The sequence below is a fragment of the Dryobates pubescens genome, chromosome 34, assembly GCF_014839835.1.
Source record: "Dryobates pubescens isolate bDryPub1 chromosome 34, bDryPub1.pri, whole genome shotgun sequence".
NCBI lineage: Eukaryota > Metazoa > Chordata > Aves > Piciformes > Picidae > Dryobates > Dryobates pubescens.
In genome coordinates this window covers 8,490,234-8,503,658 of record NC_071645.1, presented here as the reverse complement: position 1 = coordinate 8,503,658, position 13,425 = coordinate 8,490,234, and the positions used below count along the sequence as shown (strand labels likewise).

At 57.2% G+C, this 13,425-nt stretch overlaps 1 protein-coding gene across 1 annotated transcript; it reads right to left on the bottom strand.

Annotated features, from left to right (window-relative positions):
* Positions 1–354: 354 nt before the first annotated feature.
* EI24 (EI24 autophagy associated transmembrane protein) lies at positions 355–10,626 on the bottom strand. Its single transcript, XM_054176174.1, has 11 exons — positions 10,517–10,626; positions 8,918–9,065; positions 7,523–7,668; positions 6,891–6,951; positions 5,811–5,877; positions 5,479–5,603; positions 4,471–4,590; positions 4,148–4,259; positions 3,960–4,071; positions 800–874; positions 355–667 (listed from the first exon to the last, which is right to left on the bottom strand). The coding sequence occupies exons 2-11, from the start codon at positions 8,957–8,959 to the stop codon at positions 478–480; spliced, it is 1,050 nt and encodes a 349-aa protein (XP_054032149.1). The 5' UTR covers positions 8,960–9,065; positions 10,517–10,626; the 3' UTR covers positions 355–477.
* Between the last annotated feature and the right edge of the window lie 2,799 nt (positions 10,627–13,425).

Here is a 13,425-nt window from a genome sequence, read left to right as displayed (position 1 = left end):
CGCGGGGAGTGGGGGCAGGATTTGGGGCTCCCCGGCGGCAGACCGGCGGTGTTTTGACGTCATAAAGACACCAGGGAGACCCCACCGGCCCGGCTGAAAGACGGGGGCAGGCGCAGGACAGCTGCGAACCGTGATTTCTCCGTTTAATGCTTCCGTGTGAAAATACTAGAGAAAAGTTGATAAACCGGCCCAAAAATCCAAACGGGGGTCGTGTGGGGACGCCGCCGGGGGCGTCACCGGTTACGTCGTCGGCCCTACGGTACATGCACGGAGGGAGGGGTAGGGGGGAGATGGCACGGGGCGGGCGTCGTAGAAAAAGTCCGCTAGAAAAGGAGCAGCCGGCCCTTGGGGGCGGGCAGAGGGGTGACAAAAACACCGGCTTTCCCCCCAAAATCTCCGCCGCGAGAGGGTGGGAAGAGGCAGAAGTGACGTCGACGCCCGGGCGGGTGTCGCCTCTCCCCGGGGCTGGGCAGGGGTTCAGTGCCCCTGTGCAGCTGCTGCCGTGTGCTTGGCAGGGGAGGGCTGGGGGGAGAGGAGGCGCTCGGCCGGGGGGGAGGAGGAGGCGGAGGAGGAAGGGCCGCCGAGGGCGGACTGCAGGTAAACGGTCTTGTGGAAGAGCCGGTTGCTGAGGAAAACCACCAGGGAGAAGAGCCGGAGCTGGAAGTGGCTGGAAGGGAAGAGAGCAGTCAGCTCCCGCCGCCGGGAAACACCCCTCCAGGGGTAATGGCGTGGGGGGGATGGAGTTCTGGGGTAAAATGGGGGGAGCTGGGGTTAATGGGGGGAAGGGGTGGATACTCACTAGGTCTTGCCGGGGGTCCTCGCTTCGTTGGCGCTGATGATGAAGAGAGGGAAAAGGATGGAAAAGAGACAACCGCTGGAGGGAGAAAACACCAGAGAACAGCTGAAAAGGGCTGAAAATGCCATAAAACATCAAAAAATAGAACACAAGGGCATGAAGGAAGATGAAAGTACAGGAAAAAAACCCAGGAAATAGGAGAACAGAACAGAAAGCAACAAACTAGCACTAAAGGCCACTAAATCCCCCCAGGATGAATTCAAGTGCCAGATGAAGCAACACACAGCCTCCTGAAATGAAAAAGAGAAGCCACAAAGGTAAAACAACTGAAAATCCCCTCAAATAAACTGCAGTGAATTCAAACAACCAAACAAAAAGAACCCAGGAAACAAAATCAACATGAAATGAAAAGTAACAGAAAGTAACTCAAACCCCAACTGAAATTCAGGTGAATTAAGGAAACACAAAGTTAACATCAATTAGGACACTAACAGAACAAAAACTGTCCAGTGAGTGACAAAATAAGGCAGCAAAACATGGAATTAAGAAGGTGGCAACATAAATTAACATCAATTCAGGAAAATAATGAACAGTTAACCAAAACCCCAGCAGAAATGAACCAAAGCCATCAGGAGTAAAGCAAAGCCAAGCAGAAACGAACCAAAGCACAACATAAAAGGCCCCAAAGTAACAAAACCTCATTAAGTACATTGGAAAAATGAAGTTATGACAACATAAACCCCCCAGAAAATGAACCAAACCCCATAAATGATCAGAACAGAATGGAATCCCCACAGAAGAGCCTTAAAAAAAGGTAAATAACCTATTTAAAGTTAACTAAAATAATCAAAGTGATTAAATTAACTTCAAACAACCAAATATAACCAAATGACACCCAAAAAAACCCACCCAAATTCAAACTAAACAAACTCAAATCCCACCAGAGTGGGATCTGTTTAAAGCAACAACATAAAATACCCCAAAAGAGCATGAATGCAATGAAAGGACCAAAGTGGCAGCCTGAACATCTCATCAAAATAATGCAAGACGAAAGGACATCATCAAAGTCAACAAAGGAATGGCAGAAAACAACAAAATACTTAGAAGAGCACAGGAAGGGCAGAGAGAGAGCCAAGGAGGGGCACAAAAGGCCACTAATAAATGAACCAACCCAAACTAACCCAAACAGAGCCAAGGAGGGGCACAAAATACCACTAATAAATGAACCAACCCTAACTAACCCAAACAGAGCCAAGGAGGGGCACAAAATACCCCTAATAAATGAACCAACCCTAACTAACCCAAACAGAGCCAAGGAGGGGCACAAAATACCCCTAATAAATGAACCAACCCAAACTAACCCAAACAGAGCCAAGGAGGGGCACAAAATACCACTAATAAATGAACCAACCCTAACTAACCCAAAGAGAGCCAAGGAAGGGCACAAAATACCACTAATAAATGAACCAACCCAAACTAACCCAAACAGAGCCAAGGAGGGGCACAAAATACCACTAATAAATGAACCAACCCTAACTAACCCAAACAGAGCCAAGGAAGGGCACAAAATACCACTAATAAATGAACCAACCCAAACTAACCCAAAGAGAGCCAAGGAGGGGCACAAAATACCCCTAATAAATGAACCAACCCTAACTAACCCAAACAGAGCCAAGGAGGGGCACAAAAGGCCACTAATAAATGAACCAACCCAAACTAACCCAAACAGAGCCAAGGAGGGGCACAAAATACCACTAATAAATGAACCAACCCAAACTAACCCAAACAGAGCCAAGGAGGGGCACAAAATACCCCTAATAAATGAACCAACCCTTACTAACCCAAACAGAGCCAAGGAGGGGCATGGAGGGAGCCAAGGAAGGGCATGGAGGGAGCCAAGGAAGGGCACAAAATACCCTTAATAAATGAACCAACCCTAACTAACCCAAAGAGAAAGAGCCAAGGAGGGGCACAAAATGCCACTAATAAATGAACCAACCCTAACTACCCCAAACAGGAAGAGCCAAGGAAGGGCACAAAATGCCATAAACAAATAAACCAACTCAAACCAACCCAAACAGAAAGAGCCAAGGAAGGGCATGGAGAGAGCCAAGGAAGGACACAGAGCCAAGGAAGGGCATAGAAAGAACCAAGGAAGGGCACAAAACACCATGAACAAATAAACCAACTCAAACTAACCCAAACAGAAAGAACCAAGGAGGGGCCTGGAGGGAGCCAAGGAAGGGCCTGGAGGGAGCCAAGGAGGGGCACAAAATACCATTAATAAATGAACCAACCCTAACTAACTCAAAGAGAAAGAGCCAAGGAAGGGCATGGAGGGAGCCAAGGAAGTGCACAAAATACTATAAACAAATAAACCAACTCAAACCAACCCAAACAGAAAGAGCCAAGGCAGGGCATGAAGGGAACCAAGGAAGGGCACAGAGCCAAGGAGGGGCATGGAGAGAGCCAAGGAAGGACACAGAGCCAAGGAGGGGGATGGAGAGAGCCAAGGAAGGACACAGAGCCAAGGAAGGACATGGAGGGAGCCAAGGAGGGGCACAAAATACCATAACCAAATAAACCAACTCAAAACAGAAAGAGCCAAGGCAGGGCATGAAGGGAACCAAGGAAGGGCACAAAATATCATTAATGAACCAACTCTAACTAACTCAAAGAGCCAAGGAGGGCACAGAGGGAGCCAAAGAGGGGCAGAGAGAAAGCCAAGGAGGGGCATGGAGAGAGCCAAGGAGGGGCACAAAATACCATTAATAAATGAACCAACCCTAACTAACTCAAAGAGAAAGAGCCAAGGAAGGGCATGGAGGGAGCCAAGGAGGGGCACAAAATACCATAACCAAATAAACCAACTCAAACCAACCCAAACAGAAAGAGCCAAGGCAGGGCATGAAGGGAACCAAGGAAGGGCACAAAATATCATTAATGAACCAACTCTAAGTAACTCAAAGACAAAGAGCCAAGGCAGGGCATGGAGGAAGCCAAGGAGGGGCAGAAACCACCATTAATAAATGAACCAACCCCAACTAACCCAAACCCAAAGAGAATGAACCCAACTGAGCCCAAGGGCAGCCGAGGGAAGGGCCCCGAGCGCCCCCTGGGCGCCGGCAGGGTCAGGCCGAGCTCAGGCCCGCCATGGCCTCACCTGATGATGTAGGAGGACTGCATGGCGGTGAGGAAGGCCAGGGGCAGGCCGAAGCCGAAGTAGTAGGGCCAGTTCCTCTCGATGTTGGAGAGCCGCTGGTGCATCTCGATCCCTGGCGGGGAGGGAGAAGCCGTTGGGGAGGAGCGCGGGCGGCGCCGCGGCCTGCGCCCGGGGCGCGCTCGGCTCACCTTTGTTGAACCAGCGGTACTCGAAGCAGTAGAGCGAGTAGAGCAGCGACATGTGCAGCAGGCTCACCAGCTGCCCCACCAGGTCGATGGGGAAGAGGCTGACGATCATTCCCTGCGGGTACCAAGCAGGGAGAGGCGCTGGGGCCGGGGAGGCGGCGACCCGCGGCCCCCCGGCCGGCAGCTCACCGGGGTGAGGAAGAGAGCCTGCAGCAGCAGGCTGGGTGGGAGCTCACCTGGATGAGGAAGAGAGCCTGCAGCAGCAGGCTGGGTGGGAGCTCACCTGGATGAGGAAGAGAGCCTGCAGCAGCAGGCTGGGAGCTCACCTGGATGAGGAAGAGAGCCTGCAGCAGCAGGTTGAAGAGCATGTCGGCGATGATCTTGCTGACGCTGGGGAAGGGATGCGGCTTCCTGCCCGACACCTCGAACGCCAGGTCTGCAATGTCCTGGGAAGAGATGGGGAGGGCCTGAGGGAAAGGCAACTGCACAGAGGGGACAGGGAATTCCAGGGAGGAAAAAGGGCTTGAGGGAAAGGCAACTGCAGAGGGGGAAAAGGCTCAAGGGAAAGGGGATTACAGAGAGCAAAAGGGGCTTGAGGGAAAGGGAATTCCAGGGAGCAAAAGGGGCTTGAAGGAAAGGGAACTCCAGAGAGGAAAAGGGGCTTGAGGAAAAGGGAACTCCAGAGAGGAAAAGGGGCTCAAGGGAAAGGGAACCCCAGAGAGGAGGAGGAGGGGGTTCTTAAGGCCAGGCTGGATCTGGTTGCAAGCAACCTGCTGTAGTGTGAGGTGTCCCTGCCCATGGCGGCGGGGTTGGAACTGGCTGATCCTTGAGGTCCCTTCCAACCCTAATAATTCTATGATACCATGAAAAGGGGTTGAGGAAAAGGGAATTCCAGAGAGGAAAAGGGACTTGAGGGAAAGGGAACTCCAGAAAAATGGGGACTCAAGGGAGCTGAACATCCAAAGAGGAAAAGGACTTCAAGAGAAAGAAAATTCCAAAGAGTAAAAGGAAATTCAAGAGAAATGAGGCTTGCATGGGATGGGAATCCAGAGAGGTAAAAGGGCCTGAGAGGAAGGAAATTCTGAAGAGGGAATGAAAAATCCTAAGAGGAAAAGAGGAAATAAGGAGAAATGGGGGGCTGAGTGAGCTGAAATTCCAAAGAGCAAAAGGAAGTTCCAAAGAGAAAAAGGGGGCTGAGGGCAATGAAATTCCAAAGACAGAGAAGTCTTGAAGAGAAAATGGGGCCTGAAGGCAATGACATCCCAAAGAGAAACAGGGAACTGAAGGAAAGGCAATTCCAAAGAGGAAATGGAAGAGAAAAATCCCATCCCTACCTGAAACCAGATAGCATTGACAACCTTGCTGAGCACAAAGAGGGGAAGGACCCAGAGAGCACTGAAGATGGAGGTGAGGATGAACTCCAGCCAGGACCAGACGTCGCCGTGCAGGGAAGGGTCACCTGGGGGTGGTAAACGGGGGGAAGCGTCAGGGAGCGGTGGAGGAGCCTCCTCCTTACACATCACAAATACTTCCCAGTGGGGCTTCTCCACACCATGGGGAGCTTCTGATGAGGAGAAACCTCCAACACCAACCTTTGGTCTTCCAAAGAAGATTCCCACCCCAGGGAGCCTGCAGTGCCCCGGAGAGGCCAGCAGGAGGCACTCACCAATGATCTGCGCCGTGACCGACTGCAGCACCGGGATGAACACTCGGTAAAACAGGAAGAGACTAAGCTGAGGGGAAAGCAACAGGGAGAGGCTGGTGAGCTGTTGGGTGCTTGGGTTTGCTGCTCCTGGAACCACCCACCAGAAGGCAGCTCCCTGGTTAAACTTTGTGAGGTTCCTTCACACACACTGAGGACCAGGAATCTCTAAAGCCCAAACCTACACTCCAGCACTTCCTGCTATGTTGCAATGCCCAGGGAGGGTTGGAAGCTCTCCACACCAGGACACTCCACAACCTCTCTGGGCAGCCTGCTCCAGGCCTCCAGCACCCTCCCAACAAACAACTTGCTCCTCCTCTTCCCCTCCAACCTCCTGGGCTCCACTCTCTGCCCACTGCCCCTGGGCCTGGCCCTGGGCACCACTCAGCAGAGGCTGGCCCCAGCCTCTTGCCCCCCAGGGGCCCTTCAGCTCTTGCTGAGCATTGCTGAGCATTGCTCTGGGGCTGCTCTGCTGCAGGCTCTCAGCCCCAGGGCTCTCAGCCTTGGCTCCTGCCAGAGCTGCTCCAGGCCCCTCACCAGCTTCCCAGCCTCCCCTGCCCTCTCTCCAGCACTTCTCTGGCCCTCTGCCCCTGGGCAGCACACAACTGCCCCCAGGGCTCCAGAGGTGGCCTCAGCAGGGCAGGGCAGAGGGGCAGCACAACCTCCCTTGCCCTGCTGCTGCCCACACTCTTCTCCATGCCCCCAGCACAGCCTTGGCCTTCTTGGCCCCCAGGCCACCTTGCTGCTGCTGGCCAACTCCTTGGCCCTCAGCACTGCCAGCTGCTTCTGCTTGCAGCTGCTTGCCAGCAGCTTCCCCCTGCCCTGTGCTGCTGCAGGAGGTTGTTCCTGCCCGGGGTCAGGACCCTGCCCTTGCCCTGCTGCACCTTCAGGAGCTTCCTTCACAAGAATCCATCACAAAAGCAGGGAGTCTGTACCCAAACTGTGTCCCAGTGCAGTCCCAGGACTGGGAGTTCAGGGCCTGCCCCCAGTGGTGCTGGCAGAGGCTTTCCCAGGGCTGAGGGCAGGGACAGAGCAGGCACTCACCCAGAAGACCCCTCCGTTCCAGGCACAGCACTGAAAGATCCTGCTCACGATCCGCGGTTCGCTGCCGCAGGAGGTGGGAGAGACACATGTTAAGGTTCTGGACAAACAGCCCCTGAAGAGTGCCAGCTGCCTCTCTTCCTCACTGCAGGAATGCTGCAGCTCACCAGTGACCAAGCACAGGAATGCTGGAAGCAGCCCCTCCCAGACTGGCAGCAGGTGCCAGTCAGTGCAAGCCTCCAGCTGCCTCTCTGCCAGAGAGACTCTGAGCTGTATTAACTCCTCATATTTGCATGGAAATGGAGGAAAGGCAAATTTTCATCCCAAACTTTAAGGATTTATTTGAGATCTCAGGCTGTGTCCTCCTGAAACTCCCTCCACAATAAACTTAGGAGGTTTCAGCTGCTTTTTGCTGTTGGGAGAGGCTGTTTCAGCTCGGGGGGGGTTTGGCTTTGCTCTGTTTGCAGCCTATGGGCACGGAGCTCTGTGGGACTTCCCCAGTCCTCTGCTCACAAAGGGACTTGGCTCCAAGGAAAACCATCAAAATACAACCATTTGGACCCCCCAAAGATAAATTATTCCTCAAGGGAAGGTGCAGAGCTGCAGGCACCTCTGGGGAAGGGGAGGAGACTCACTTCTCTTGCTTCTTCTCTTCCATGTGAAACCTCCGCTGGGCCAGCGCGCTGTTCGCTCTCCTCCGCCTCTGCTCTTCCCTCTTCTGCTGGATCCGGGCATCCAGCTTGGAGATGGTGCAGATGCCCCAGATGGAGTCCTTGATTCCCTGTGGAAACCAGGAGAAGCCATCATGCTCTGCAGTGAGAGGAGGAGGTGGTCAACCCAGGCCACCAAAACCCCTCCCCAAGATAGGGATGCCAGAGCCAAGCCTGGAGCAGCACCACCGCCTGCTTCCCATGGCCCACTGGCCTAGGGCACCAGACCCTCCAGCACCCCGAGGCACACCAGGATGGTCTGGGTGTAGAACTGGGATTTCTCAGCCAGTCTCCATTAGTTATCTCCCTGGCAAGAGCCAGAGACTCTCTTTCAGCCTTTTTCCTGCCTGGCAGGAAGGCCTCCATCCCCTGCCAGCACCTTCCTGGCCAACAAGGTGGAATTCTACGAAGTATCTCAGATGTGGCCCAGAAACCACAGCCCTGCAAACCTCTCAGGAGGGAAGTGCCTGGAAGCCTCTTCCTTACTCCCCACTTTAAAAGCCTCCAGGAAAAGTACTCCACAAGCAGATGTCTGCAGCTCTAGATGACACTGCAACCACAACTGCCACAATTTCACTCCAAAGTGATGACCACAGGACACCAAGTGGGAGCCAGGATGGTGTCACCACCCAGGTGACCACATGATGGTCTAGTAAGTGGAGTTCTGCCCCCAACAGAAGCAGTTTTCATTGAATGGTTTGGACTGGGAGGGACCCTAAAGATCATCCAGTGCCAACCCCCTGCCACGGGCAGGGACAGCTCCCACTAGCTCAGGGTGCTCAAGGCCTCATCCAGCCTGGCCCTGAACACCTCCAGGTTTAGAGCCTCCACAACCTCCCTGTGCAGCCTGTTCCAGTGTCAAGAATTTCCTCCTCATCTCCAGTCTCAGTCTCCCCTCTCCCAGCTCAAAGCCATTGTTCCTCATCCTGGCACTCCAAACACTTGCCTAAAGTCCCTCCCCAGCTCTCCTGTAGCTCCCTTCAGGTACTGGAATGCTGCTCTAAGATCTCCTGGAAGCCTTCCCTTCTCCAGGCTGAGCAGCCCCAACTCTCTCAGCCTGTTCCCTCAGAGGAATTTTGATGCCACAAGGGTATCTGAACCACCAGAGGAGCGCTGAGCCCTCTGTGCCAGACCCAACAGCCAGCTCGGGGGGGTGAAACCGTCCCACAGAGCACTTGGGCAGCAACACACCCCACGAAGCCACATCAAATGTGACCAAGGAACTGGCCTACAGCTACCTCTGCTTGAAAAAAGCCCTCAGAGCCCCTTTTCCTGCTCTGCTTTCTGTGCAGGAGGCAGAGGAGGAGCTGGCAGACTCACCCTGACGAGGTCATGAAGGAAGGTTTTCACGCTGTCTGCCATCTCGCCTCCAGCATCACCTCTGCTTCCCAAACTATCAACTACAGGGAGAGGGGAAAAGCCGACCCCAAACCTCTCTCATCCTGGAGAGATGGGAAATGGATGGAGCCTGTGGAGAGAGAAAACACCATGGAGCACAGCAGGCATTGCAGCATCGCTCTGTTGTGAGCACCACCTCCATCAACACCCTGGAGATGCTCAGCAGGCTTCCTGACCATCCTTTGCCCCCCACCAGGCAGCCCAGCAGCCAGAGAAGGGATCCATCCTGCTAACTCCTGTGCCACAATGCTGCTTGCAGACTGCCACAGAAATAGCAATAATACTAACAAAAATAAATCAGCAGCTAATAAAGGTCAGGGAAGCTGTTCCAGCAGGATTCCATCTGCTCCAAGACTGGAGCTACCTGCTCTGGAGCTGGCTGCTGTCACAAGCCCTGACTTGTCAGCATGGCTGCTGCTCTGTACCCACTGTGCAGGGCACAGGCAACTAAAAACAATGGTTAAAAAAAAAGAGAGACAGAAAGCAAGAAGGGGGTTTTGGTTTGGTTGTTCTGAGAGCAAACCTGCTGGGTGTGAACTCTGCTCCTGCAGAACAGCTTGGAGGAAACGCAGGGAAGCAGAAGTGGCCTCCAGCTTTATTAACATCGGCTTTAATCACCCCAAGATCGAGCCTAGGGAGGCAGAGCCCCGGCAGAAACAACAGGCAGAAAGGAGCCTGTGCTTTGTTCCAGGCAGCTGCTTCCCAGCACCCTTTCAGGCAGGGGAACATCCCTGCTAAAGACAGCTGCCCCCCGCTGCCATATGGTGCTGCCTGCGGCTGAGCCCTGCCTGCTGTGCCGTCACCCGCGGGGAGCCCCCACGCGGGGCTGGGGTCCCCGGGCACCCAGGGGGCCCTCTGCACCCGAACGTACCTCAGGACTGCCCCTCGTAGCCACATTTACCTCAGGGGTGCCCCACACACAATCCCAGACCCCCAGTGACCTCAGGCTTCGTCCGCAGATCCCTCCGGACCCAGAGTCACCTCCGGGCTGCCTCAGCTCCTCCCAGGAGTGCGCTCACCTCAGTGCTGCTCCACAGACCCTCCCGGATCCGAACGTACCTCCGGGCTGCCACACAGTTCCCCTGGGGCTTACAACCACCTCAGCTTCGCTCCGGGGACCTCCCCGGAGCCCAGACCCCCTCAGGGCTGCCGTACGGACATCCCCAGACCCAGACTCCTCTCAGCCACCCCCAGCAGATACCTTCGGAATCAAATCTGCCTCAGCGCTGCCCCCTCGGATGGCTCCGTACCCAAAATTACCTCCGGCTTTCCCCTCGCACCCGCAAGTACCCGAGGCTTGCCCCCCGGGTCATCAGGACCCGCACTGACCTCAGCGCTGCGACACGGACACCTTCTGACCCAAATTCACCTCAGAGCCGCCCCACGGCTTCCCCAGGGCTGCCCTCCCGGCTCCCGGCAGCGACTCCGGCCATCCCCCCCGGGGAGGGGCGCACAGCTCCCTCTGGGCTGATCCCACCCCGGCCCTGGGGCTCTCCTTCCCCCCCGGGCCCGCTCACTCACCGGCGGCTGCGGGCCGGGGGCGCAGGGGGCGGCAGGCGGGCCCAGCTCCCGCCGGCCCGGCCGCCACAGCACCGCGCATGCGCCGCGACCGCGCAGCCGCGGGCCCGCCCCCCTCCCGCCATTGCCGGCGCGCCCCCCACGTCCCGCCGCTGCGCATGCGCCGAGGCCCGTCCACCCCCCCCCGGTGCAGCACTGCGCATGCGCGAACGCTGCTGCTGCTGGCGGCAGGCAGGCGATAACTGCCCCGCTAGGGGGCGCCAAAACGGGCTGAGGGGCAGTCGGGGTGCCCGGGGACAATGGGGGGTAATAGGGGATAACGGGGGACAATGGGGGGTAATAGGGGATAACGGGCGATAGTGGGGGTAATAGGGGATGGCGGGGGGTAATGGGGGTAATAGGGGATGGCGGGGGGTAATGGGGCATAGTGGGGAGGTAATGGGGGATAACAGGGGATGGTGGGGGGTAATAAGGGATATTGGGGGGTAATGGGGGATAGAGGGGAGGCTGGGAACTGGGACTGGAGGTAATGGGGGATGCTGGGGGGTAGTGGAGATACAGGGTAGGAGGTCCTGAGGGCATACTGGGGGTAAAGGAAGCTACTGGGGCACAATGGGGATACTGGGGGCAAAGGGAATGTTGAGAGCTAATGGGGGCTGCTGGGAATAAATGGGAGGCAGTGGGGACACCAGGGGGTGATGGAGATACTGGGGGGGATGGGGGGGAGTGGCATACTGGGGGGACAGAGGGGATACTGAGAGAGCAAAGAGGATACTGGGGGTAATAGGGGATAACAGCTGCTGGGACTGGGGACACTGGTGGCTACTGGGGGACAATGGGGATACTATGGGCACCAGGACTGGGGGCAGTGGGGCATGGGGGTAATGGTGACACTGGGGTGGCAGCATGGGATAATGAAGGCCCTGGGGCTGGAGGCAAGGGGGACACAACAGAGCCACTGGGACTGGGGGTGCTGGAACATAATTGGGGCCTTGGGGGGAATAGGGACTGGTGGGGACACTGGAGATGGGGGGGGCACTGGGGGGAACAGGGGCTAGTGGGGACACTGGAGATAGTGAGGCTGGGGGGCAGTGTGGGGACCCTGGGGATTAAGGGGAGCACTGGGGTGGTAACAGTGACAGTGGGCCTGGGTGCACTGGAGGGGGATAATGGGAGCACTGGGGTAGGGGACAGTGGGGATACTGGAAGTGGGGCAGGGGGGGCTGAGGATGTGGGGGCAATAAGAGACCCTGGGGGAACAGTGGGGACGCTGGGGTGGGGAAGGCACAACAGATACTGGGGTGAAATGGGGCACTGGGGGGAGGGCATGAGAGATACTGGGGTGAAATGGGGACACTGGGGGGATAACTGTGGCACAGGAGTGATACTGAACTGGGTGAGCTGGGGGGAAACTGGGAGGGTCCCCACCTCCCCCACACAACCCCCAGCACGCAGCAGCTGTCCAGTTTATTCCTGCAGGGCAGCAGCACCAGCCTGGGGCAGGGGACAGGAAGGGGGTGGGAAGGGGTTGAGATGGAGCTGGGAAGGGGTCTGGGGGTAGTTGAAGAGTCAAGAGAGGTCCCACTGCCATCTCCATTTCCTACATGTCCATGCCCCTGTCCCCCCAGCAGTCTCCCAGCCCCCTCGCAGCCCAGTGGCGCCCCCAGCAGTGTGTCCCAGTCACCCCAGCAGCATGTCCCAGTTCCCCAAGTGTCCCCCAGTCACGTCCCAGCCCCCCAGCAGTATCCCAGCCCCCCAGTAGCGTCCCAGCCTCCCCCTAGCCCAGCAGTGCTCCCAGCAGCCTGTCCCAGTCCCCCAAGTGTCCCCCAGTCATATCCCAGCCCCCCCAGCAGCATCCCAGTCCTCCCAGCAGTGTGTCCCAGTCCCCCAAGTGTCCCCCAGTAACGTCCCAGCCCAACAGTGTCCCAGCCTCGCAGCAGCATCCCAGCCTCCCTGCAGCCCAGCAGTGCCCCCCAGTCCCCCAAGTGTCCCCCGTCCCCCAGTCATATCCCAGCCCCCCCAGCAGCATCCCAGCCCCCCCAGCAGTGTGTCCCAGTCCCCCAAGTGTCCCCCAGTCGTATCCCAGTCCTCCCAGCAGTGTGTCCCAGTCCCCCAAGTGTCCCCCAGTAACGTCCCAGTCCAAGTGTCCCAGCCTCGCAGCAGTATCCCAGCCTCCCTGCAGCCCAGCAGTGCCCCCCAGTCCCCCTAGTGTCCCCCAGTCGTATCCCAGCCCCCCCAGCAGCGCGTCCCAGTCTCCCCAGCAGCATCTCAGCCCCCCAGCAATGTGTCCCAGTCCTCCAAGTGTCCTCCAGTCACGTCCCAGCCCCCCAGCAGTGTCGCAGCCTCCCAGCAGTGTGTCCTAGCCCCCTCCAGCAGTATCCCAGCCCCCCGGCAGCATCCCAGCCTCCCCGCAGCCCAGCAGTGTGTCCCAGTCCCCCAAGTATCCCCCAGTCGTATCCCAGCCCCCCCAGCAGCGTGTCCCACTCCCCCCCAGCAGCGTGTCCCAGACCCCCAGCAGTCCCAGTCCCCCCCCATGGTGTGTCTCAGCCCCACAGCAGTCTCAGCACCCCGCAGTCCCATCCCCTCGCAGCCCAGCAGTGTCCCAACCCCACAGCAGTCCCAGTCCCCCCCATGGTGTGTCTCAGCCCCACAGCAGTCTCAGCACCCTGCAGTCCCATCCCCTCGCAGCCCAGCAGTGTCCCAGCCCCCCAGCAGTCCCAGTCCCCCCCATGGTGTGTCCCAGCCCCCTAGCAGTCCCAGTCCCCCCCATGGTGTGCCCCAGCCCCCCAGCAGTCCCAGCCCCCCGGCAGTCCCAGTCCCCCCCATGGTGTGTCCCAGCCCCCCAGCAGTCCCAGTCCCCCCCATGGTGTGTCCCAGCCCCCCGGCAGTCCCAGTCCCCCCCATGGTGTGTC

What these genes read in the sequence shown, in the direction of transcription:
- EI24 (XM_054176174.1), bottom strand. Translation starts at nt 8,959, where the DNA reads ATGGCAGACAGCGTGAAAACCTTCCTTCATGACCTCGTCAGG. An exon ending in GAAGAGAAGAAGCAAGAGAA is followed by an intron (nt 6,952 to 7,522) that starts GTGAGTCTCCTC and finishes CTCCTGCGGCAG; the next exon opens with CGAACCGCGGATCGTGAGCA. An exon ending in GGAACGGAGGGGTCTTCTGG is followed by an intron (nt 5,878 to 6,890) that starts GTGAGTGCCTGC and finishes CTTTCCCCTCAG; the next exon opens with CTTAGTCTCTTCCTGTTTTA.